The 23,886-nt window shown below is 36.6% G+C and overlaps 1 protein-coding gene across 4 annotated transcripts in view; it reads left to right on the top strand.

Annotated features, from left to right (window-relative positions):
- The window catches only part of LOC124642239 (protein madd-4-like), a 150,743-nt gene that overhangs the window by 48,808 nt on the left and 78,049 nt on the right, over window positions 1-23,886 (top strand). For all 4 annotated transcript variants that reach the window (XM_047180581.1, XM_047180583.1, XM_047180582.1 and 1 more), the window contains exons 2-3: window positions 4,578-4,679; window positions 13,569-13,712. In XM_047180581.1, coding sequence (XP_047036537.1) covers window positions 4,578-4,679; window positions 13,569-13,712 — 246 coding nt within the window. The remainder of the gene's footprint in view (window positions 1-4,577; window positions 4,680-13,568; window positions 13,713-23,886) is intronic.

Below are 23,886 nucleotides of genomic sequence, written 5' to 3'. Positions count from 1 at the left end.
AAGTGTTTAGCATATAAAGTTCTTTAGAAAATATTTGATGTAAAACAATATAATGTTACTGGCAATTTTGAGGATAAATGGAAGAACACAGTCTTCGTTGAATAGATGAAATAATGAAATCAAGACTGAAAACCCTTTGTACTATTCATTATTCTATTCTGTTGTTCCAAAATTAACTACCTATAACCTAAATACAAAATCTAATATTTACGAAGCCTAAATATAACTATCCTATCTAAACAAATACATTCAAAACCTAAAATAAACAACACAAGTTATCAATAAATCAAAAGTTTTGAAAACCAATTCTCAAATCAGAATCATTATCGACAAATTCATCACAGAGTAATAATACAACCAATAGGAAAGTACCTAAAATTAATTGAATTGACGCTTTCTGCGATATTGCTCTCGGAAAACAATAGGCACTATTGTTTTCCTGGCGGTTCTGTTCTCGTACATTCATTAGTCTGTGGTAGTATTTTGTTTTTGTAATTAGAATTATTTTGCTTGAAGGTGAATATTGTGCTGGATTTTGAAATTCGTCACGATGTTACCTATACCCGTGTTTAATTCATAGTTTGCGCTTAGTATTCAGAAGAAGTTACGATTTCTGGACGGATGTATAAACTAAAGCTAGTTTTTTAAGTCATTATTATCTACCGAGCCTGTTCCCAACTATGTATGTTGGGGTCGGCTTCCAGTCTAAATAGATGCAGTTTAGTACCAGTGTTATACAGAGAGCGAGTGCCTATCTAACCTCCTCAACCCAGTTACCCAGGCAACCCGATACCCCTAGGTAAGACTGATTGTCAGATTTACTGGCTTCTGACTACTTGTAACGACTGAAAAAGATGTTCAAATGATAGCCATGGTTACCTATACCTTTTTAAATTCACTGTTAGGGTTGAATATTCAGAAAGAGTTTTTGGGCGGGTTTTAGTTTTGTTACGTGATTAGTGCCCGGTTTCTGAAGTCTCTGGATATCTCTTCGTTAGTTATCGGTTCGACAAAGTTATTGAATTGATAAACGCCGTTTAACTTTTGCTGCGTTTCCGAGCACCAAACTGCCAGATAAATAGTTAAGGAACCGATACGTACTTCCTTAATCTGTCGATAGATGGCTCTTTTACAAATGTACGTTAAAATTATATAAAAAACGCAATAAAAAGTTGTTCCAACTCAAACCATGTGCATTGAAGGAGCGCAACAGGAGGTAGAGTAAGGGTGATGAATATCATCCAGATGTATTACGGTGTTTTTTTCAAACCGATATCTCTTAAATAAAACGACTTTCACGGATTTTACGTACTTTTGCGATAAAATCCGTACAAGTAATGTCTAATAATCGCGTAAGTGTCAGAAATCAACATGTAAAACGATATCTTTTTCAAATTTTATATAGGTAAACATTTCGATAGGATTTCTCCTGTCCCTTCTATTCCGTGACACTAATATGATATATTAGAAGTTATTGTAAGCACTTCGAAGTCAGATTCTGACGAGCTTCTTGCATTCATATTATCTGTATTCATTGTTTGTATTTTTATAAGTAGGCATTTTAATATTAATTTTGTTCACTGGCTTCTTAAACTGACTCGACGCGACGGACGTTATCTAAAACGTGGTATTTTTTGTGACATCTAAACGTCAAACAAAGTTATGGGACAGATAAACGGCCAAATATGGGCAGTTAAGTTGTACGCCGTTTAAACTGAGTTTAACTTAAGACACGTAGCTCGGAAACGCATTCGAAGGAGTTATCGAACCAATAGCGCTGACGGATAGATAAACTCTCGTTAAGTGGTCCTCAGAAACCGGGCATAAGTATAACAAACTAAAGCTAGTTTAATTTTCCTCTGAAACATAGAGGAGGTAAAGTTAACAATACTAAATTATAGCCTTCATTTTAAACTACGCTGTTCTAAAATATCAATACCTATTATTAGTTATTGATTCACGAGTTTTACTTTGTTTGATTTCTAAATCAAACCGAAATATGTAGACCGTACCTTTTTATGGGAAAGCAAAATTCTTGGAACTTTTTTCTCTTGATGGCAAGAGCTCGCTTGCCTCTTATATTATAAAGAACCCAATGAGCATACAATGCAATTAATTTACAGTAATTAATTCTTCTAAAATTAATTACAACGCTTTATGACATCCAAAAACTCTGACCCTCACGCATAAAACAAAAGCCGGTCGAAAAGCTCATAAAAAATATAAAAATAAACAAAAAAACTGTAGGTTACCCGGGCGGGCCGGTCAGTTAACCTAATGTAGCGTAAGATACCCAGTGAACCGGGTAATACCGACCCGCCCTGATAAAACATATATAACTATGTATAATTACATTTACGTTCGGTCTGATACGTTGTAAATATGTTACTTGTGTATCTAGATCAAAAATTAAAGATTCACTGTAGGTGCCTATTTTCAAATATTTTTTCAGCAAAGCATTCAATGGAAAAACAAGAGATCCATTATATACTTACTTAAAATTACATACATGATTTCGTCTGTGTCCCATAGTACATATTTAACTATTTATCGCAGTTACATACAAGGTCTCCTTTAGTCTTCCTCAATAAATTGTCTATCTAATTGAAACTGAAAGAATTTTCCAATCCGCAGCAATTCATGAAATTAGCGCGATCAAACAAGCAAACGAAAAAGTGAGTTTTCCAAATTAGTTTGATACACAAAACAAGATAAGATGCCTGTATTTATTTTTATTTGTCTACGTGGATTTGCTCCCTCAGGACACAAATTATCATTGTCAATCTCTTAACTCGATCTCAGTGGCGTGCACTTGGAGAGGCCTATGTCCAGCAGTGGACTGCGATAGGCTGATGATGATGATGATGATGAAATCTCTTAACCTTCCTACTGCAAAGCACAGACTCTTAGAATAAAGAGAAGAATTTTCGTGGTGGTGGTGATTACCACGCTTGCTTAAAACGTTATCAGACTTTTCAATCCCAGTTTTCAATTTCAATTCAATTTACATATACTATCCTGTATCTACGACAATAACTTACACAGGACACAGGACTACAATTCACTAAACACATACACAATAGACACGGAACACAAATCACGCGTTTATCGAGATGTCCCAATTCGAATAGATAATCGATTGTATCGAATATCGTGCTCGGTCGATTGAACTGCTGCATCGACATATCGATACAGTGCAGAGTACTAGCACACTGCAGACTTTTAGTCGGCCGATAGTTTGGGCTCAAAAATCAGTATGAAGATGAATGGTAGAACGCACATAACGACGATCAGGTATTTGGCCGCTTTTATACTGACTTAGAACTTTGATTTAATTCACAATTTTCTTTAAAAAATATATTTTTCGACCACATGGGTCTTATTGTTGGACGACTTTTTAGGCTACAGTGTGCAGTGTAGGTACTGTTACGTTCCATGAAATAGTTGGACAAACGGAACGTTCATGTTTTTCTTGCATCCCCGGAAATGGTTTTGCAAGACGCGTTTTCAAAGTTTAGGAAATTGAAGTGTTAGGGCAATAATTATTTTAAAGGGCTGTGTAGTTTAAATTTAAATATAAAACTATAATTAAGTAAGCCCTATTTTTGTTGTGGGTTAATCTCGGACCGTCTGTTATTAAACAGTAACAACACTTTAAGTTCTAAGTTAAGCTTAGCTCACTAATAGGCAATCATCATTTCCGCAATCAAACTAACTATATTACAAGTCCTATCTACTTCTTTAGCAGTACTTCCACGTATTCAGGACCTCCAGTCTGATAACCAAGGCCCAGCATTTATTAACTGACTAACCCTTAAAAGAAATACCCAAACATACTCAACGTCCAAATCCGGAAGTCGTAATATGAAATGGTTTTAATATAAGTGTCACCATGTACGCAGTCTCGAATTGCCTTTCTGATGATTTTATATCCTAATGTAACCAATAAAAAATACTGTCTTAACCCATTACAACTCCAAGCAAATATGATTAAAACCCGCACCCCTAGCTGTCAAGATCATCTGCATAAAGTTTTATATGGTCGCGAAAGTGGACCACGAAATAGGGTCACCAACGTTGCACAGCCATTTACTGCAGGTTCCACCAAGTGATTTACTGGGTGTAAAACTCGAATGTTACATACTGTTTTTTAGGAAAAAAAAAGCGGTTTTGGGCTTGTTGGTTTTGTGGCTTGTAGGGCTAAAAGGTTTGGTAAATCTTTTAAGTGATGGAAGCTGTTTGTGAGTTTGAAACGTTGACGAGTGAGTGATGTTTGTTACAATGAATATGACTATGACATGTAATATAGAAAATGAAAGGAGGTATTTTTGAGTACAAATAAGGTTTACCGTTCGAGAAGGACAGATGAAAAAAAGTTGATTAACTAGGGAAAAAATTAAAAATTATTTTGCTACACTGTTGATCTTCAAGGATTTTAATTATTTATATTTATTTTAGGAGCTGAACTTAGCTGATTCTCAGCAAAACCAACTTATACTTTCAACTTTGTTTTATGACAGAGGTATCTTGAAAAGTTCATATGACATTATTAATTATGTGTCTTGTCTTTGTTCCAGATACCGCACATAATATGTGGTCACCGGCATGGACACGACATATCGACTGAGGACCCGGAGACCATTGAGCAGCATCACGATAACAACACGCATCATGGCAAGGTTAGTACCCTGTTACATGACGTTAAACAGCATTTTAATCCCACCCGATATAATTTGACCCTATCGACTCCAGCAATAAATTCATTAGTCTATTTCACATATCATATTAATTTTGTAGAGAATAGAAATGATCTGGAATTTTCTTTAGATCATTTTGATTACTGGTCATCGTTTTGCCGATAAATACCATCAAATTATACCTTTGATGAGTCTCGTCGTTTCATTAAAATGATATATAAGTTAACATCACTTTCCGGCCTATGTGAAAGGCTTCAAAATATTATATTAACAATAAGATACTTTTAAAACTGCGCTTGTTACATTTTAAAAACAAAAATAAAGTACGAGCCGAAATTCATTGATATCGAATCTCCTTTCCCAAAACCAAACAGCGCTTATCTATTAAAAACTATTTTGTCAACAAAAAAAAAAAACAGATTGGTGTTATCAAATATACGAATCGGGCGTTTTTTTAGAAAATAAACTGTTCATTTCACAGCCGTCGGCGGGGCGTTAATAAAAACATCGGCCCGCCCTGACGTTTCAATCAAAACACTTTAAGCCCGGTTCAGATTAAAACTAGACAAAACACCATCAAAATGCTTTTTTGCAACATACTGCAATAAATGAACAATTTGCTTTTTTTGCTCAATTTTCATTTGGTAGGCACGATTTTGTTTGTGCTAGAGATCCGTGTAAATGTTTAGTTGGTAGGTAAGTTATTAAAAAGTGCCCGTAATAAAGTTTATGAAATATTTTATTGTGAATGAAAAAAGTAACAATAGATTTTAGTTTAATTTGATATAAGTTAAACTCAATAAAACATCCGTCATCATCTACCTTACCTAACCTTTTCCCAAATGTATAAATCGGCTTCCAGTCTAACCAGATACATCTAAATACCAGTGTTTTATATAGAGTGACTATCTGACCTCATCAACCCAATTCATAAAAAATCCTATCACCTCTGACCTCCTGTTAATAAAATACAATTTCACTTTCTCTAAATTAAATGACCAGTAAAAAGAAAGGGAACAGCTCAATAAAACCTAACAGATGTAGGTTAAATACTACCCACAGCGTCGAGTAAAGGGCGACAAACGACTGTAGTGCCACACGAACCCAGTGGCACTAAGTGACGGGACATTTAGTGGCGTGGCACTAGGGGCACTAGCCAACAAGACGGCAATAACAACAAACGCTTTTGCGCTGAAATTTACAATCGAAACGTTCGCGTCAAAGGGTTAAGCAGTGGCTTAAGGCATGAGATTAGAGGGATTTTGGATGATTTAACGGTAAAAAAAAATCATAAGATTGTTTTATCAATAATGAATAGAAAGTCAATGGGAACGATACTTATGTCCTTCGTATAAAATAAGAGTTTGTAATTTTTTGTTTGTCTGTAATCTAACGGGGCGCCGAAATGACTAAACCGAAATGACAAATTATTTCGCTGTTGGTAAGCTACGCTATCCCTGGTCACACATATAGTTACCGGCAAGGATATTGGGCTCTCGGCGGAAGAGTGGGGATCGCTTTGCGCACCCGTACGCATAAGGCAATAAGGCAGTAAATCGCTTCTGCGCAGGTGAAGGTCATGGCTCGATATCCGTGCCGATAACTGTACTATTATTTATTCGGTTTCAGGAAGACCCGGGATCCGAGTGAAACCGCTGGAGACAGCTAGTTTTTTATAAAATTACTTGTCACAAAGACCCTTTGTATTTGCTTCCTTAATGCTTCAATATATACGCAATGAAACGCAAGGTTAACATCAATCAAACATTTTTACAGCTCTTGTTATGTAAATTTGCGTTTCTGAAGTTAGTCTACTAGCTATCTGTGCAATAGTTGAAAAGTAGAAGTGAGTGGAATTGCAAAATAATGCAATAATGCTTCCTCACCTACCAACTTATGTAAAATCGCTTTCTTCGTATGCCTTGTCCATCAATACTGTCGTATATGCAAATTTCAGCCCTCGGGTGTACAACTTCAATTTGTCAGCTACCCCTTGCCGCCATTTTTAACCCCTGCTCTCTTTCACAAGGACTTGTACCTCAATAATTAAATGCGATCTACATTTGTACCGATCTTTATATTTTTTACGATTCTGCGTGTTTTTGGCTTTTATTTGGTGTTTCAATTTGAAAATACGAAAGGAGATAAAAAGCTTTTTCAAATTTTAATCAAATCGTCACTTGCTTTATCGTCACGTCCTTTCCTATATCTGGACTGGGTACACAGATGAACCCTAGTGCACCTAGTTAGATATGAAACAGGTAGTAACAGTATTTAATACGGACTTCTGCAACTCATCATTCTCCGAGCCTTTTCCCCAATCATGTTGGGGTCGGCTTCCAGTCTAAGCAGATTCAGCTGAGTACCAGTGCTTTACAAGAAGCGACTGCCTATCTGACCTCCTCAACCCAGTTACCCGGGCAACCCGATACCTCTTGGTTAGACTGGTGTCAGACTTACTAGCTTCTGACTACCCGTAACGACTGCCAAGGATGTTCAATGACAGCCGGGACCTACAGTTTAACGTGCCATCCGAAACACAGTCAATGGTGTCTAAGATATACTTAGAAAGTACATACAAACTTAGAAAAGTTGCATTGGTACTTTGTCTGACCTGGGATCGAACCCGCGCCCTCATACTTGAGAGGTTGGTCCTTCACCCACTAGGCCACCACGACTTCTCACCCACTAGGCCACCACGACTTCCGGAATACGGACTTCTGCAACTGAATTGACAAATTACCCTTGGCAAGACTGTATTTCTCACTTATCATAGCTGAGAAAAGGCTATGCAAGTAATAAGTGATTTTTATACAAGTATTTGTTTATTATTCAAGGTAACACTATAAGAAGTAAGTCTGACACCAGTCTAACCAAGGGGTATTGGGTTGCCCGGGTTACTGGGTTGAGGAGGTCAGATAGGTAGTCGCTTGTAAAGCACTGGTACTCAGCTGAATCCGGTTAGACTGGAAGCCGACCTCAACATTGTTGGGAAAAAGGCTCGGAGGATGATGAGTCAAGGTAACGCAATGCCTTCACATATTTACTAAGCCTGCATTACATTCGACCTGATCTGGATTTGAAAAACATCGTGTTTAGTTATTGATCTCCACCAATTTGTTAAAGTTATATCATTTATCATTGTAACGTATATGAATCTTAAAAACTCATTTTCTAAGCCACGATCTAGATACAATACGATACCTATAACAGTAATTTCAGGCCATAAAAATCCTCGGAAGGCACACAATAGAAATAATGGCCTGAGTATGATATACAATGCGCTCAGCACGACGGTAATAATCGTAACGTTGGGATTAAACATTTATATGTAAGGGGTTGTAGACGAGCGACTGAAATGTCGCAGACGACATGGTTTGAAATGTCTAGATAGCCACATTAGGTTAGCTAAGATTTCTAGATACGTACATAATATACACACACATATAACATGTTTCAAATCAGACTAGACAAGGCTTCTCTCTTAGAACAAATGAGTAAATACTACAGCCAAATCACGATATTGTCTAAATTATTCAAAGTAGTATATCGGACTATCAAAATTTTATGAATGAAAAACGCTGCCATATAACACGACGAACCAAATGTCCGGTGAAACTGAAAGGTTCCCGAGAGGAGATCATAGACACACAAACGCATCATATGACGGCGGGAAGTATCTTGGGTCTTACTAGACCATGCCACTTCCAATAGGCCATTTCATAAATTAACTATGAAGGCCTATGTTCAACAGTCACGACAAAACGCAACGACTTAAAAGTCACAAGTCTACCCCAACATCATACGCTTGTAGAATTACACCGTCATTCCGTTTGCATGGTAGCACCACCACAAAACGACATGAGACACAAAAAAACTCGCAAATGAGGACTTATTGTCTAATGCTCGTTATTTTCCAATAAAGAATACCGTAGCTACGCCGTAGCAACGCCGCTACGCCGTAGCAGCTACGAGTTACAGTATAACATTTTATTAAAATTCTGTTTGTTTGAAGATGTAGAAAAAATGTGGATGCTTCTCTTCAGAGCATGAAATTAATTTCTTCTGGTATGTTTTACTGATGTTGGATGTTATGTTGTAATGAAATATTCGTATGTAGGTCAAAGTTACAATACTTTAGAAACAATAAGAGTTGTATTTAATTTGCTACCAATCTGCCTGCTTCTAAGATTGACGGTGAAATTATGACTGAATGTTCTTAACAAAAATGAGAAAGGGAACAAGACTAAAGTAGGCAACATATTTGATTAGTTATGGAATTTAAATACAATAGACAAATAGGTAATAAGAGATAGTGACCGTATAAATTTTCAAACATAAACCTCACATGACTCTTTGCCCTAGCCACCGTTTATTAATATACTAAAAAGCCCAAAAAATACAAAACTCACCACATTTTCTAACCTTGGAACCAAACCCTATACCTATTACCTATACCGATACCCATAACCCGAGCATTGACCTTCCCCTACCATTACCGACTATTATCCCGATACTGAAAACAATTCGAGTGACCTCCCCCCACGGAGGAAGGAATGATAGCGGAGATGCCATAAGGAAGGTAGGTCAGCTGCCTTCTTGTAGGCCAAGCAATGTATGGTAGGCGTGATCAGTTACTAGAACTACCGAGACTTTCGGGTTCCTTGTCAAACCAAAACTAATCTCTCGAAGATTGGTCATTATTTATTGGTGAGTTTATTTTTAAATTAATGAATGGATTCTATGTTTTTATGTATTTTACCAAAATACACAACTATTTATATTTACAGATGTAACCTATTACATAGTTCTATAACTTATTTTCATAAATTAACTAAATCCAAAAATTTGCAAACCTTAATACATATACTTAGTAAATAAAACTAAACTAATACAATAAAAAATGACAAGCGTCAATGATCTTCGTCCCCCGCTCATTCGCATTTTGGTGCGCTACTTAGATTTTGCGTTATGACATCTCCGCTAGTCATTTCGTTCTCCGTGACCGAAAGCGATTCGAGTGACCTCTCCGAACAAAAGGTGTTAACGTAAAACAGTAGTTTATAGCACCATCACGTACCCTTAAAGTCGCATTCTGATTGTAAGGCTCTAGGAGTTGTGAAGCATTTAAACTCAGGGTGTGAATACGTTTTGGACCCTTTTGTTCCTTTTAAAAATAGCCTATACGATAGTGCTTTGTCAATTTTGGAAAATAAACATACTAATGGCGTCCCCAGCAGATTTCAGCCACGGCGGCTGTTCTCATACAAGGAGATCGGCCAGCTGCGCAGGACATACGTGCACAAGCATTTGCTTGGACACAGGTGCACTCCCTATTCCTTCACTATCATAGCACGATGGGACGGCAATCCGACACGTCCGGAAAGAAATAAAAATAAACATATACTGAGATTAAAACAGATGAGTAATCTACGATCTCATAAGATTTTAATTTTCTATTTTAGTCACAATACAAAAGAAAAAACTCTCTTAAAAGACATCCCTGCGTTACAGCTAAAAAGAAAACTGCAAATCTTTTCAACATTTTCGAAAAATATCCATCTTTTTAAAGCCATACACGAAAATTCAGTAACAATTACATATTCCGGTCATGTGATGTAAAAACATCACGCTCACCAAATCTCTTCCTTATTCGCTGGCTGAATCGCAAATGTGTTCTGAAAAATTGTGAACAAAACCAAATGTATTGTTTCTGAAAGATTAGCTCGAATGTGAAATTGTTTTGGTTGAATTTGGTAGTGACGGGTTTTAGGGGCTAAGATGATGAGTGAAGTAATTTTTTTTTTGTATTCTGGTGACAAATCATTGAGAATGTTAGATATGATATTAAGTTTACATGTATTTGTGTTAGCACCCATACAATAGGCTAATCAATAGCTTACTTTAGGGCTAACTGAAGAGTAAAATATCCCGATTCCCTAATATGTAGAGTAGTAATGTTAAGCACGCATTTCAAGTTAGGCATTTTTCAGTCGCAGTTTTTATTTGTGATAATTGCCTGGATAATTAATCTAATGGCATATTGCTTAAAAATTATTAAGTACCAATTTAGGCAACGTGAAAATACCTACATGTAAATAAACTTTTTCCTCACTTTACGAGAAAAAAAAAAACATAAAATTCTATAGTGATCAATCCCATAAAATAAATGCCCATAAACCTTTGAAATCACATCACAAATTGCTGAACAAAACCCAAAATTCAAATCAGAACGTAATCCAAAAAGATCCCTTTTATACGACAAAAATATACCCAATTATATGCTCAGTTGATTCAGTTGCCGAGTCAATCAAAATATATGTAATACTAGATATTTCTCCTTGTTTTACTCGCGTGCCGAGGACCTACTTCTAGTTCTAGGATAAAATAAAGAATATGTTAGGGATAGTTTTCGCCATTTGTTCTGTTTGCCCGCGTAATGTAGGAACCACTTTGCTTTTTACAATGGAAATAGCCGAAATAGCCTATAACAGCATTTCTCAATAAATGGGCAATGTAACACTGAAATCATTTTTTCAAACTGTACTAGTGTTTCCTAAAATTAAAATATTAAATCAAACTCGTCAGTTTTATTTATATTTATTTACTCACTATCTTAAGTCAACACGGACGTTCAGCAGCCATGTTTGAATACATGATGTTTGATTTGATTTTAATTGAAATACTCAATGAAATAGCTGCCATAGCTGTAACTAAAAGGTATACATAGATCCGACATTCCAATGTCGAAAGAATTCATGAAAGCACTTCAGTAGTTTTATCGTTCACTCACTACACTCAAACCAACATACACATCTTTCCTATAATACTAGTATAGATATACCTTCACGGTATCATGTCCACAAGCTAGTGATATAAGGGGTGAATGTATAATTTTATTCCAATGGTATTCACATCACGTTTCCTACGGCGGGTTTTATAATGATGTTATTTTGTGCCAACATAGAAGCTGAAGGATTTAGAGAGTTACGTATTGGGTAAACTAATGTGTATACTGTATTCTTAAATGGAATTTACCTTAAAATATGTATATCTGAAAATAGTGTTTCATCATATAAAGTCATTTTGCTCAATATCTGATTTAATGAGAAGAAAAGATTGTAAATAGTATTAAAAGCTGTGAAATAACCAGCAAAAATATTATTTATCCGGTTAGACTGGAAGCCGACCCCAACATAGTTGAGAAAAGGCTCGGAGAATGATGATGAGTGTCCAGAAAGCAATTTCAAAAATAAAAATTGTGTGATTCTGTCACTCTAAAATGATTGACGATGCTTAAATTAATACATGCAACCTTCTTTTCAAAAGAACCACACCGTGACTGCATAAATACAAAAATAACACATTTTATTGACATAAAAAACCAAAAAAGGCCTTTAAAAACAGTGTCACCACACCAAAAAAAAAATAAAAAAAATAACAAGCTTTCAAAAATACTTTAGTAAAATGGTTTTCTATGTTTGCAAACTGAGTGCATGTCTGCAGAGTGATGCAGGGTTTAACACAATCCTGCAGAGCCGTGTCAATACTGGAACGGTCACTTTTATCGAATTTTCCGATTCAAGTAATCCGGCCAAATTATGGAAACATACGGCTGGGGAGTTGGGAAAGAGCTGTTGGATGTTGGGGATTAAAATGTGGTGTGAATGTCAAACGTTTTGGTATTAAAAACTGTGAAGGGATATTTTATATTTAATAAATCTTTATACTGCCTTTCACGTGGGGAATTACAAACTAGTTAGTCTGTTTTAAAATATTTGTGTTTTTATCTCTATGTTGTGATGGAGGATTGGAGAAAATATTACTTGTTAAAAAAATATTCTGAGAATGTATTATTTGTCTACTAATATCTAAGTATTTTTCTTGATAAACACTATAATTATCGAAGAGAAACAGCTCATTTTGTCCTATAATCATTTGCTCAAAATAAAATGCCCCTAACCTTCCCAATATAAGCGTTACCCAATACATTATCATCCCGTATGTATCCATCGAAGCGCATCGCATTGTGACATCGCAAGCGATTACTGCCGACTGTACCGACAGCCGATCACTTCTGCGCGCGACTGTACGTCACTGTTGGTAACGGTAATGGCATTAATGATTTATGCATTATCTCATTTTATATTTGTTTTCGTTAATTTTAATGGGATTTTACGCCTTTTTGACTTTATTTGGTAATAAGGCGTATATAGAGTGTTTTATTAACCAGAAGGTTAAGGCTGAGTTACAGAAGATCTCAAAATGTTTTCAGTTGTCTAGGTTTTTCCAAAAATGACTAATCCATTTAGAAATGTTTTCGTAACTCAAAGACCAATTTTGTTTTTGAAGACACCATTGACTTACGGCGAAAGAACCTGGACCTCTAAAAAATGTCTGACACCTTACCTATTATCTTATTGTCACAGCAATAAAATTACATAATTGCTGGTTGAGTCCTTATCTCATTATAAGAAGATTTTTCTTACCCAAAAATCTCATTGAATACCCCACTGTGAATAGGAATTGATTATAGCAACTAAGCATGTCAGTCGTTACGGGTAGTCAGAAGCCAGTAAGTCTGACACCAGTCTAACCAAGAGGTTTTGGGTTGCCCGGGTAACTGGGTTGAAGGGGTCAAATAGGGCAGCCGCTCCTTGTAAAGCACTGGTACTCAGCTACATCCGGTTAGACTGGAAGCCGACCCCCAACATAGTTGGGAAAAAGGCTCGGAGGATGATGAGCTAAGCATAACTGGGTTTGTTTAACACTACCCACGGATACCTCTTCTTACAGTTTTTCAAGTCCAACCGTTAACAAGTCAATTCCTTACTTCCTCAGTGTCATCTAACACTTACTTATTATCCCCAGGACCGCGGCGGCTGGTCACAATGGAGCGAGTGGTCGCTCTGTTCCAGGACGTGCGACGGTGGCGTGTCGCGTCAGCTCAGGACCTGTGCCTCCCCGGCCGGGTGTAGAGGAGAACCCGTGCGGTACAAGATTTGTAACATGCAGGTGAGTTTTGATACAGTATATAGAGGAGCTGAAGGGTGTATTTTTTAAATTGGTGTTAGGTTAGACAAGTTGTTGCCCAAATCATTTGTTATTTAGGACTACACTACTCCGATTATTATTACTATTTTGGCATAGAATACAGACAGATTACTCTCTTTATAAGCAGTATCTATAAGTCTTCACTATTGAAGATATTGTGATCGCATTCCTCGGCAATAAGGAGACGTATAGTTATCGGCACGAATCTTGAGCTCTGACCTTCACTTGCGCAGAAATAATTTACTGGGTCCCTTTTGTGGTATGAAATGAGGCGCGGGAGCGGGCTAAAGCGGTGATTGGCCCGCAGCGCATCGCGTCATAGCCGTCACTCGGGATTGGTTCTTTGCTAATAAATCACTTCTGCGCAGATGTAGGTCAGAGCTCAAGATTCGTGCCGATAACAATAGAAGAACTCTCGTAAATTTGTATTCGTACGTGCTATCAAAATTAGTGGAGCCGTTTCAAAGATTACCACAAAAGTGGTTATATGAAAGAAAGAAAGAAAAAATTATTTGTCAGAATATGGTTTTATCCATTGTCTAGCTTTTATTTTCTTAAAACCTCTTCCTTCACTTATACTAGGCAATTGTTTTTATAACTTTGTGTAGATTATGATAGGTAGGTAAGTACTTTCTTACTTATGTACCTACCCTATTTTATTATACAAAAAACAAACATCACATTATTCGATATTCTCGCAATCAAAGTGTCGCATTCGCTTGATAATCGCCCCGTACACTGCCGGCCGAAATAAATGGGGCGTTAACTTAATGAAACTGTTTAGCTCCCGTGCCGTTCGCTTGTGGCTCGCTTAAATGATTAGTGTGCACGAATTAAGGTTTTTGTGTTTAGTTTTAGCTTTCGCAGTGTGGGTAATGAACTGTAAATGTTTGAAGGTGTTTTCTTAATTTTTTTGGGGTGTAGTTTTTATAAGTTAAAGTTTTTGGTTGGATAGTTAAATAATTTTCAGCCATAATAATGTTATTTATCGGTGTATAAATCTTTAAGTTATATTCTTTTAAGCTCAGCCTTGAAAGCAGCCAGAAAATTGAAAATGTTTTGCACAAATAAATCAGCGCTAAACTCATATAAAATTCACAAAAAACCATGTTCCGAACACATTGTCCCCAAGTGTACGATACGACATAGCTGTCTTGTTGTTTTATTAAATAAATGCACATACATGTGAACAAAACGTATTTGTACTATTCTATTGAGAAAAGGGAGAATTACATGATTCCTTTGGATAAACCATAAAGGCCACCATATACCATATACATGTGTTATTTTTTTGTATATTCATCATAATCCATGCACTACATTTTGTGTGAATGAGGAACAAACATACATCATCCATATCCTTACAAAGCCTTGTGGCACACTGGTACTGAGGTGCATAGTTAGGAAAAGACTATGAAGATGATAAGTTTACACTAATCTAACCAGCATCAAACTAAATTCCCATTTCACCACTTTATTTCAATAATGCTCAAACCAAACCCAGTTTGAAAGTTACTACTCCATCGGTTCCTAAACGCAGGGATATTACTACCACTTAAAAGCTATCAAACTTCAACTATCTAGTGCTCATAAAGTCTAAAATTCAATTAAAAATTCTCAACGATCAATTTATTGTAAGTTAGAACTATAAGCGTACCCGCAGACTGCAAACTTTTAGTCGGCCGATAAATTGGGCTCATAAATCAGTATGAAGATGAATGGTAGTACGCACATTACAAAGATCAGGTATTTAGCCGGTATCAGACTGAGTGAAAACTTAGATTGGAATCAAAATTAAAAAAGAAAATTGCCTATCATCGTGCCAACTGTCGGCCGACTGTTTAGTCGTTGGTTTGCGGGTACTATAATATTTGATAGAAAACTGTTAGTGCACTATAACTTTTCAATATTGTACTAACTAAACTGAGGTAGTTTAATTTTGTTTTGTATCGTGAGTAATAGGAAGATGGGCGCGTGTTACACCCTTATGTATTTATTACATAACGTACACAGTTACACATTTCCTTATTTAAACTATTGCGTAATTAGGGCGATGTTTCATACAATCAATGATTGGCTTTTAATGTTAATTAAAGTTTGAAGATTTGAAAAAAATTTGGAGGTTTTGAAAATGATTTCATCGCCAACAAAATGCTTCCCACTTTCGAAGTTTTTATGGTACAAAAAGAATATCATTTTCTGACTTTAGATTGGAACCTAATATTAAAAAACTCACACTTTACTTATTGACCCCAATTTTTCCCGTACAAAAGAAACTACAAAGAACAATAGCATAGATTGAATTCTATGCTCACTTTTGTAACACACCGACTGTGAGACGATCTTCGGTGTAAGATCACATCTTGTTCCTCAACTCTTATTGTGAAGACACGAGTGTGTGATTTGATGCTGTTTGGAAGATTTTTGAAGGAAAAAGTATTAAAAAGCGGTACAAGTTTTCGAAATTGTTGACGATTGTTTATTTCTTATTTAGTGAAAATGTAATAAAAATCTACTTCTGAATGTATCACATCGTGTATATTTTTTTATGTCCCCAGGTTATAATGCCAACCGGCTAAAAATGCGTATTAGTCCCACAAAAAACATACCGAATCAATGGTTCCATTAATGGGATAGAAGTATTCTAGGTTACAATATAGACAGAAAATATTCAAAAAAAAAGAATACCAAAAAACTCAATGTTCAAAAGTACCCCAATTACAAGCAATTCCAGTCTGAAAATAAAATGAAGTTAGATCCTTTTTAACGAAATTAGGACCATTAAAAACTCGTTAGCACTATTGTTCATTACCGACCATACAAAGGATGATTATCTACTGTTCATTTTCATACTTATCTTGTTACAACAGATAATAGATGGACTTTTTCAATGGATAGAGTAGCTGGAGATATGTCAGTAATATATTCTTTATTAATATTAGTAGGTTCTGCCTGCGGTTTTGTAAGCGTCACGTGGGAACTACTTCGCGGATTTATATAAGAAGAAGCCTTAGTTTTTCTCCATCAGTAGGCTACCTAATAATAAAATAATTATAATTATAATTAAGTTCCTGAGATTAGCGTGTTTAAACAAACAAACAAATTACTCAGCTTTAGTAAAGATAAATTACCGATGTGATGTGAGTTCGTTTCTTTGTAACGCCTTCACGATAAAATGACTGAACAGATTAAAGTAGTAATGCTAAAATCACCAAAAAAATGTTTAACCATAGCAACGGTACAGATTATTTATTGAACATTGTTAATAACTGTACTTGTCGCAACTATGACCCATCACTATTATTTCTTGTTAAAAAAAATAACTCATCCTTTAAAACTGCGACAAGACAGGCTTAACTTCACCACTTAATTTAACACGAATCTCGAAACTAACAATAAATAAATAAATATATAGGTACATAATAAAATAACAGACCATGTATCCCAGATAACGATCGTACCATTACGTTCAGTACTGGGATTCTATAAAACTCGATCAACAACTCGCATTTCACTTCGATTCGTAATGTCATTTCATACTTTAGGGGAGGTAGGGGAGGGATGGGCACTTTTTCACAATTTATTGCATAAAAAATCAGATTTTACAGATCATTATCAACTTTTATTGCCATTTCTTATATTCTTAAATGTAGGCACTTAATCACTTTAAAACACTTAGAACTTTATTTAAACACTATTTTAAATATAATAGTCTCTAGATCAAGTTGGCAACGGTACCTGAAACAAGATTCTATAAAGGATTTTTCGCGCAGATTTATAACCTCACAAATTTTCACTGACGAAGAAAAGCCTCCCTACCATAGAGAGCATTGGACACTTTTGACTTAGTTTATGAAAAAAAAATCGGTAAAAAAACTTTTAAGTTAAACGGTTTTATCTTATGTGCACTGAAAACTAGAAAATAAAAAATAGTTACTTACCTGTCAACCTACGTAGGTGGTCCCGGTCATATTAGACTAAAATAAAAACGTGGGGCCCATTAACTATTGCTGTAGTACTCTCTTCTAAAGGTATAATAGGTGTGGATTGCATCGACTTACTATAATTGTAACTGGAGATTTTGACAATCAATAATTAATAATAGAAAATACACATACCTTTCATTAGTTTTCTCTTTATAACGATCCGAAACCGCAACAAAATATTTAAGTACTTTTACGAGTGTTTGTTCTTGACAACTCACAGAAATGACAGATAGTCTATGGATGAACACCGTTACCAGTCGGTAACGTAAACTACCCAATTAAAAAAAAACAAAACTATGATCAGAAATCAGAATAAAAGGACCCCCCTTTTATTCTGATTTGATCATGTCTCCCAACTGCCCATCTCTCCCCTACCTCCCCTATAGATAGACAGATTTTGACAAATCTGTCAAAATCTCGACTTTGATTTAGTTCAACTTGTCAACACGCTCGATAGTGAAGCGCTAGTGTAGTTTGACAATGTCAATCACGAAACTTTAAGGTAGAATTCCGTGGGTCGCGATTGTCGCAGCCGCGCGCGACAAAAGTCAACCTATGAAAATGTATGGCACCGCTGCCGAGGGCTGCGACAGTCGCGCGCGGACGTTGAATTTCGTGAGCCGCTCGCGGCCGTACGCTTCTCAACATGGTCTAGCGCTTAATAACATCTATAGAATTTTAGTAAAACCAGAATTAAATTTTTGACAATGCCGCGAGCAGCTTACGAAATTCGTCGGCCGCGCGCGACTGTCACGGGCCTCGACAACGGTGCCATACATTTTCAAAGGTTGACTATTGTCGCGTCCACGGAATTCTACCTTTAGATCGAAGTCGAAGTGAGAGTGATGTCGAAGTGAGTTGTGATATTTTATAGAATCGACATGCAGGCTACAAGTAAAAACTGTAATCAACTTTTATGTACGAGATAAATTTTAATACCAACGACACTCCATTTGCAAATTTAAATTTACAAAGTTGCACCCGTATTGGATATAAGATAAATGCACTGGATAAATTGTTCCGAAATCGAGAGCAGACTGTATGGGTCTTTTCTGGGATGGTTCTAAATAGAAATAGTATAGAAAAACTAAATAGGGCTTCATGTTGAGTTAATCAATTGTGACGAACTTGTCTTGAATTGTTGAAAATGTATTTATGCAGAAAGTGTTAATTTTAATGCGCCTCTAAAAATTAACACTTTACAATTACCATTTTTTCTAAAAGCTCATCTTCTTCAGTAACCTATGCTTTTATGATATTTAAGTAATATATTAACTTTTAGTTGTCGCATCCACTTAACTGTTGAGTAAATACTGAGGAAAATACACAAAATAAGGTACATATTTGCTCAACTATGACGTTGCTAATTAAAAGCATGATTCTCTTTAGACAGCAATCGAGTAAAAATACTCACCATTTTTACCAAAAAACCAACTCTATTCACGTAACAAGATACGAAAAAAAAGAAACAAGAACAAATCAAAAAGCTCCAAACATAAAATGATTTCAAAAAAGGAACGTCTAAAAATCAGCCAATCAGATTCAAAATACGAGGACAGTCAATAAAACCGAAGCGAGCAACTCATTATCATTCTATACGCGATCCTCCCTCCCTTGCAAAGAAGACCCGATTAAGTTCGTGAGTGGTTCGGACTACAATATCCTTTTCACAGAATGCAAATTACAGTGCGGTGTGAGTGGCAGCCTTTTCAATGGGAGTTAGGTTTTAAAGCTGTTTTTTTTTTTTTATGCAAAATATAGATGTACATGTTTTTTAACAGACTAAACTATCACTCATGATATTATCTCCTCTCTCTCGCTTACTTTCCCTTCATATACATTTCAATGAACATAAAACAAGAACTAGCCAGTATAATCTAGGGCATTACCTACAGAGGTCACACGCCACAAGGTAATTTCACAAGAAACACTAATTCTAGGTCTTGTACTAATTATACACCAGGTAACAAACAGATTGGGTTTCTAACAATACAAACAACGCCTTCGCTAACCTAGTTCTGTTATTTGCAATGTTAGTTTTATAAAGATGGCAAATAATATGTTATATTTTTAAAGTGTTCAATAGAATAACTTTTTTGATAACTAAATACGATTGAGGAGGTAGTCGCTCCATGTAAAACACTGATACTCAGCTGCATCAGGTTAGACTGGAAACCGACCCCAACATAGTTGGGAAAAGGCTAGATGGATGATGACATTGTAAAACCAGCGTTTTCACACCAGAGGATTTTCCGCTCAGAATTTTCCGACCGCACATGTGCAGCTGTGTCTCACTCACAAACAAACAATTGACAACTGCTGGTACTAAGATGATGTTTAAAATTGAGCGACGCGCGGTCGGTTTTGAGACGCTCAACAATAATCTGCTAGTGTGAAAATACTGTTAGTTTATTGGTCGTTGTGTGAGTGATGGGATCGCTTTCAAAAATTGGAAAATATTATACATTTTTGTAAAATATTCAATAATCATTCCGCAATAATAATTTGAACTGTAGCTCATTATATTACTGTTCAATATTTTTAATGATATCATTAAAATGCTTCAAAGCGTATTAACACGATTTACGCAGCTTTGTATCAATAATTTTGTTAATTCAATAACTTGTTTAACTTTGTATGTTTTCAGATATTTACGGTTTAATAGTCACTAAAAGTGAAATAAAATTATTATTTATTTGTATATTATATGGTTCTATGAGCAAGAATTTTATGTTCAAATACCGGGTGTAGTTACAAACCCGATATTAATCCAGTAGGTAATATCTATATATATATGTCACCGTAAGATTACAAACATCGTTAGATTACAATCTATCTCGAGAGATTGTAAACTGTCGAATTATTGTAAACCGTAACACCTGATTGCAATTTAACGCATTATTTTTCGCTATATTATAATCTATCGATGAGAAATTGTCAAATTGTCAACTGTCCGAAAGCTCTCCCTGATTGGTCAGTCTTTTTGTAAGATCGAGAGCGATGTAGAGCGGTCAAATTGTCAACCCGGTGTCACAGCTCTTTGACGTGCAAAAATAAGTGACGGTTTAATTTTTTATAAAATCAAAAATTGTACTTAATTTTTAAGACTCAAATTACACACAATTAAAAATTGTATTAAAAATTGAAGTTAGTGACGAAAACGAATCGCTGCAAAACCGACTCCACGTAGTCTTGTCTGCCCTACCCCTAGAGTGCAATTCAAAACCGCGTAGGCGCGGAGGGGCGAGGCGGCCTGCGAGCTGAGGCGCAGGTAGTTTCAGCGCTCGCCGCCGCAGCTGAGGCTGGCCGGCTCCGCCGGCCAGCAAGCCGAAGCTGCGGTGGTGAGCGTGAAAACCATCTGCGACGATAAGCTCGCATGGGACCGCCGGAGCCCCGCAGCGCCGGAGCCGTGACAGAAGTTATGCTTGCTGCATGTTGCATGCTTACTTCCATGCTGGGTCAATTAATATGGGATGTGTTATATTTTAAACAAAAAACTCAGTAGGTACGAGTTAAAAAATTAGAAGGTAAATAAATATTTTTATGATGTTTTTACGATTTTTGGGGGCGAATAATGATATTAAAAAGAAGCCTGTTTAATTAGCACCCCTTTTATTTTATTTTTAAATATTAGTTTGTATTTGAAGACAAAATACCTAACTGTATTTTTATAAGAGTTATTTTTATATAAATTTAATACTTGAAGAATTTTTGAAGAGCATTTATTTTATTTAACTGACACCTCTATTTCATTCCTAACTCTACGGGAACTCCATGGGAACAGAACGGCTGGTCGTGATTGGTCGATCTTACAAAAAGACTGACCAATCAGAGAGAGCTTTCGGACAGTTGACAATTTGACAATTTCTCATCGATAGATTATAATATAGCGAAAAATAATGCGTTAAATTGCAATCAGATGTTACGGTTCACAATAATTCGACAGTTTACAATCTCTCGAGATAGATTGTAATCTAACGATGTTTGTAATCTTACGGTAACATATACATAACCCACTTTACATTAATATCATGTTTATGTTCCCAATATTAATTTTGTCGGTCAGTCATTCAATCACACACAAACATATCAAAATACTCTCATAGACAAAATGTGTGAATCAAAAAGAATTTTTAAATCTCGGTTAAAATGGTGCCAAGACCGGGAAGACCAAATAAAAATGGATATCTTGGCTTCTAATCATTCCAAGAAAGACTTTCGTGCATTTTGGAAAAATACAAATAAATTTGACCATAAAGCGGGCCTGCCTGTGTGTGTCGATGGTGTGAGTGATGCTCAGAGAATAGCGGATCTGTTTAGGGATAAATTTAAAGTCAAGTCTTCATTAGGTCCGTCGCAGACGATGATCAATGTTGAGCCCAAGATGGCTTTGGGAGTCAGAATAAAGGCTAAAGAAATAGGACATATCATACAGTCAATGTCTAGAGGGAAATCTCCTGGACATGATGGGCTCAGCATTGAACATCTTCGATATGCGGGGCCCCACTTGCCGCGAGTCTTGGCGTTATTTTATAATCTTTGTCTGAGTCATGCGTATTTGCCCAGTGATATGTTAAAAACAGTTGTGGTTCCTGTAGTAAAGAATAAAACTGGTGACTTAACTGATAGGGATATCTATAGGCCGATATCTCTAGCTACTGTGGTCTCTAAGGTATTCGACAGCGTGCTTAATGCCCAATTAAATAAACACATCGTTTTGCACGATAATCAGTTTGGGTTTCGGCCCGGTTTATCAACAGAGAGTGCAATATTGAGTTTTAAGCATGCTGTGCAGTACTACACTGGCCGTAGTACGCCGGTTTACACCTGTTTTCTCGATCTTTCGAGTGCTTTTGACCTGGTTTCCTATGATATTCTTTGGAAAAAACTGAATGATGCTCAACTACCACCTGAAGTTATCAATATTTTTAAATATTGGTATGGGAACCAGGTCAACAGAGTTCGTTGGGATGGAGCGTATTCGGGCCCTTACGGATTGGAGTGTGGGGTGAGACAGGGAGGTTTGAGTTCTCCCACACTCTTTAATCTGTACATGAACCAACTGATTGTGGAGCTGAGCAGCACCAGAGTCGGATGCTATATCGATGGCGTATGTGTTAACAACATAAGCTATGCTGATGACATGGTGCTGCTCAGCGCCTCAGTTTGTGGTTTGAGAAACCTTGTGCGTGTATGTGAAACCTACGCCAGAGCTCACGGCCTGGTGTATAATGTAAAAAAAAGTGTCGTTTGGGGCTGGAGGTAAATATCCAGAAGCAGTGCCTCCTATCTTACTGAATGGTGTTGCCTTGACGAGGGTACACCAGTTCAAGTACCTCGGACACGTATTGACCGCTGGCCTCAAGGATGATGACGACATAGAACGTGAGCGGAGGGCGCTGTCGGTGAGAGCGAATATGATTGCCCGCAGGTTCTCACGTGCTTCTAACTCGGTTAAAGTAACGCTGTTTAGAGCTTACTGTACATCATTTTATACCAGCAGCCTGTGGGTTCATTTTACGCTTAAATCGTACAGCGCCCTTCGTGTTCAGTACAACAAGGCTTTCAGGGTGCTGATGGGGCTGCCTCGCTTCTGTAGTGTATCAGGAATGTTCGCTGAAATGCACGTAGACTGCTTTTATACTATTATGCGGAAAAAGTGTGCATCCCTGGTGCGCAGGGTGCGGGCCAGCTCCAATGGTATCCTGGGCATGGTGGCTGATAGGTTGGACTGCTGCATAGTGAATCGTTGCTCCAGGATTTCGGCTGAAATCTTGTAGCGGCGATTCGTAGTGAGTGTTTTTTTTATTTAACCAAATTGTACATTGTAGTTTACTAACATAGTCTTAAGTAAATATTGTTACTAACCTGATATGAGTCCTAGTTACTTGAAATAAATGCTTTATTATTATCTTGTATGTCTCTACCAGACCTCGGGACTATAGAGTTCCGGATTTTTGGGAGGCGAACGTGGGGCCGAAGCCAACACGCTGAAGCCCTTTTGAGACAACTTTAATGAAATGGTGACACAAAACCGACGATTATCCCTGTATACACTATAGAAATGTACCCAAGGACAATCTCCGGTTCTGTGCTAAACTATTGCTAACTATGGATGAAAACTACTTGTGCTATTGTGATGGGATGCT

The sequence above is a fragment of the Helicoverpa zea genome, chromosome 24, assembly GCF_022581195.2.
Source record: "Helicoverpa zea isolate HzStark_Cry1AcR chromosome 24, ilHelZeax1.1, whole genome shotgun sequence".
Taxonomy (NCBI): Eukaryota; Metazoa; Arthropoda; class Insecta; order Lepidoptera; family Noctuidae; genus Helicoverpa; species Helicoverpa zea.
Note: the sequence above shows the minus strand (reverse complement) of the source record. Positions and strands in the feature narration are given on the sequence as shown.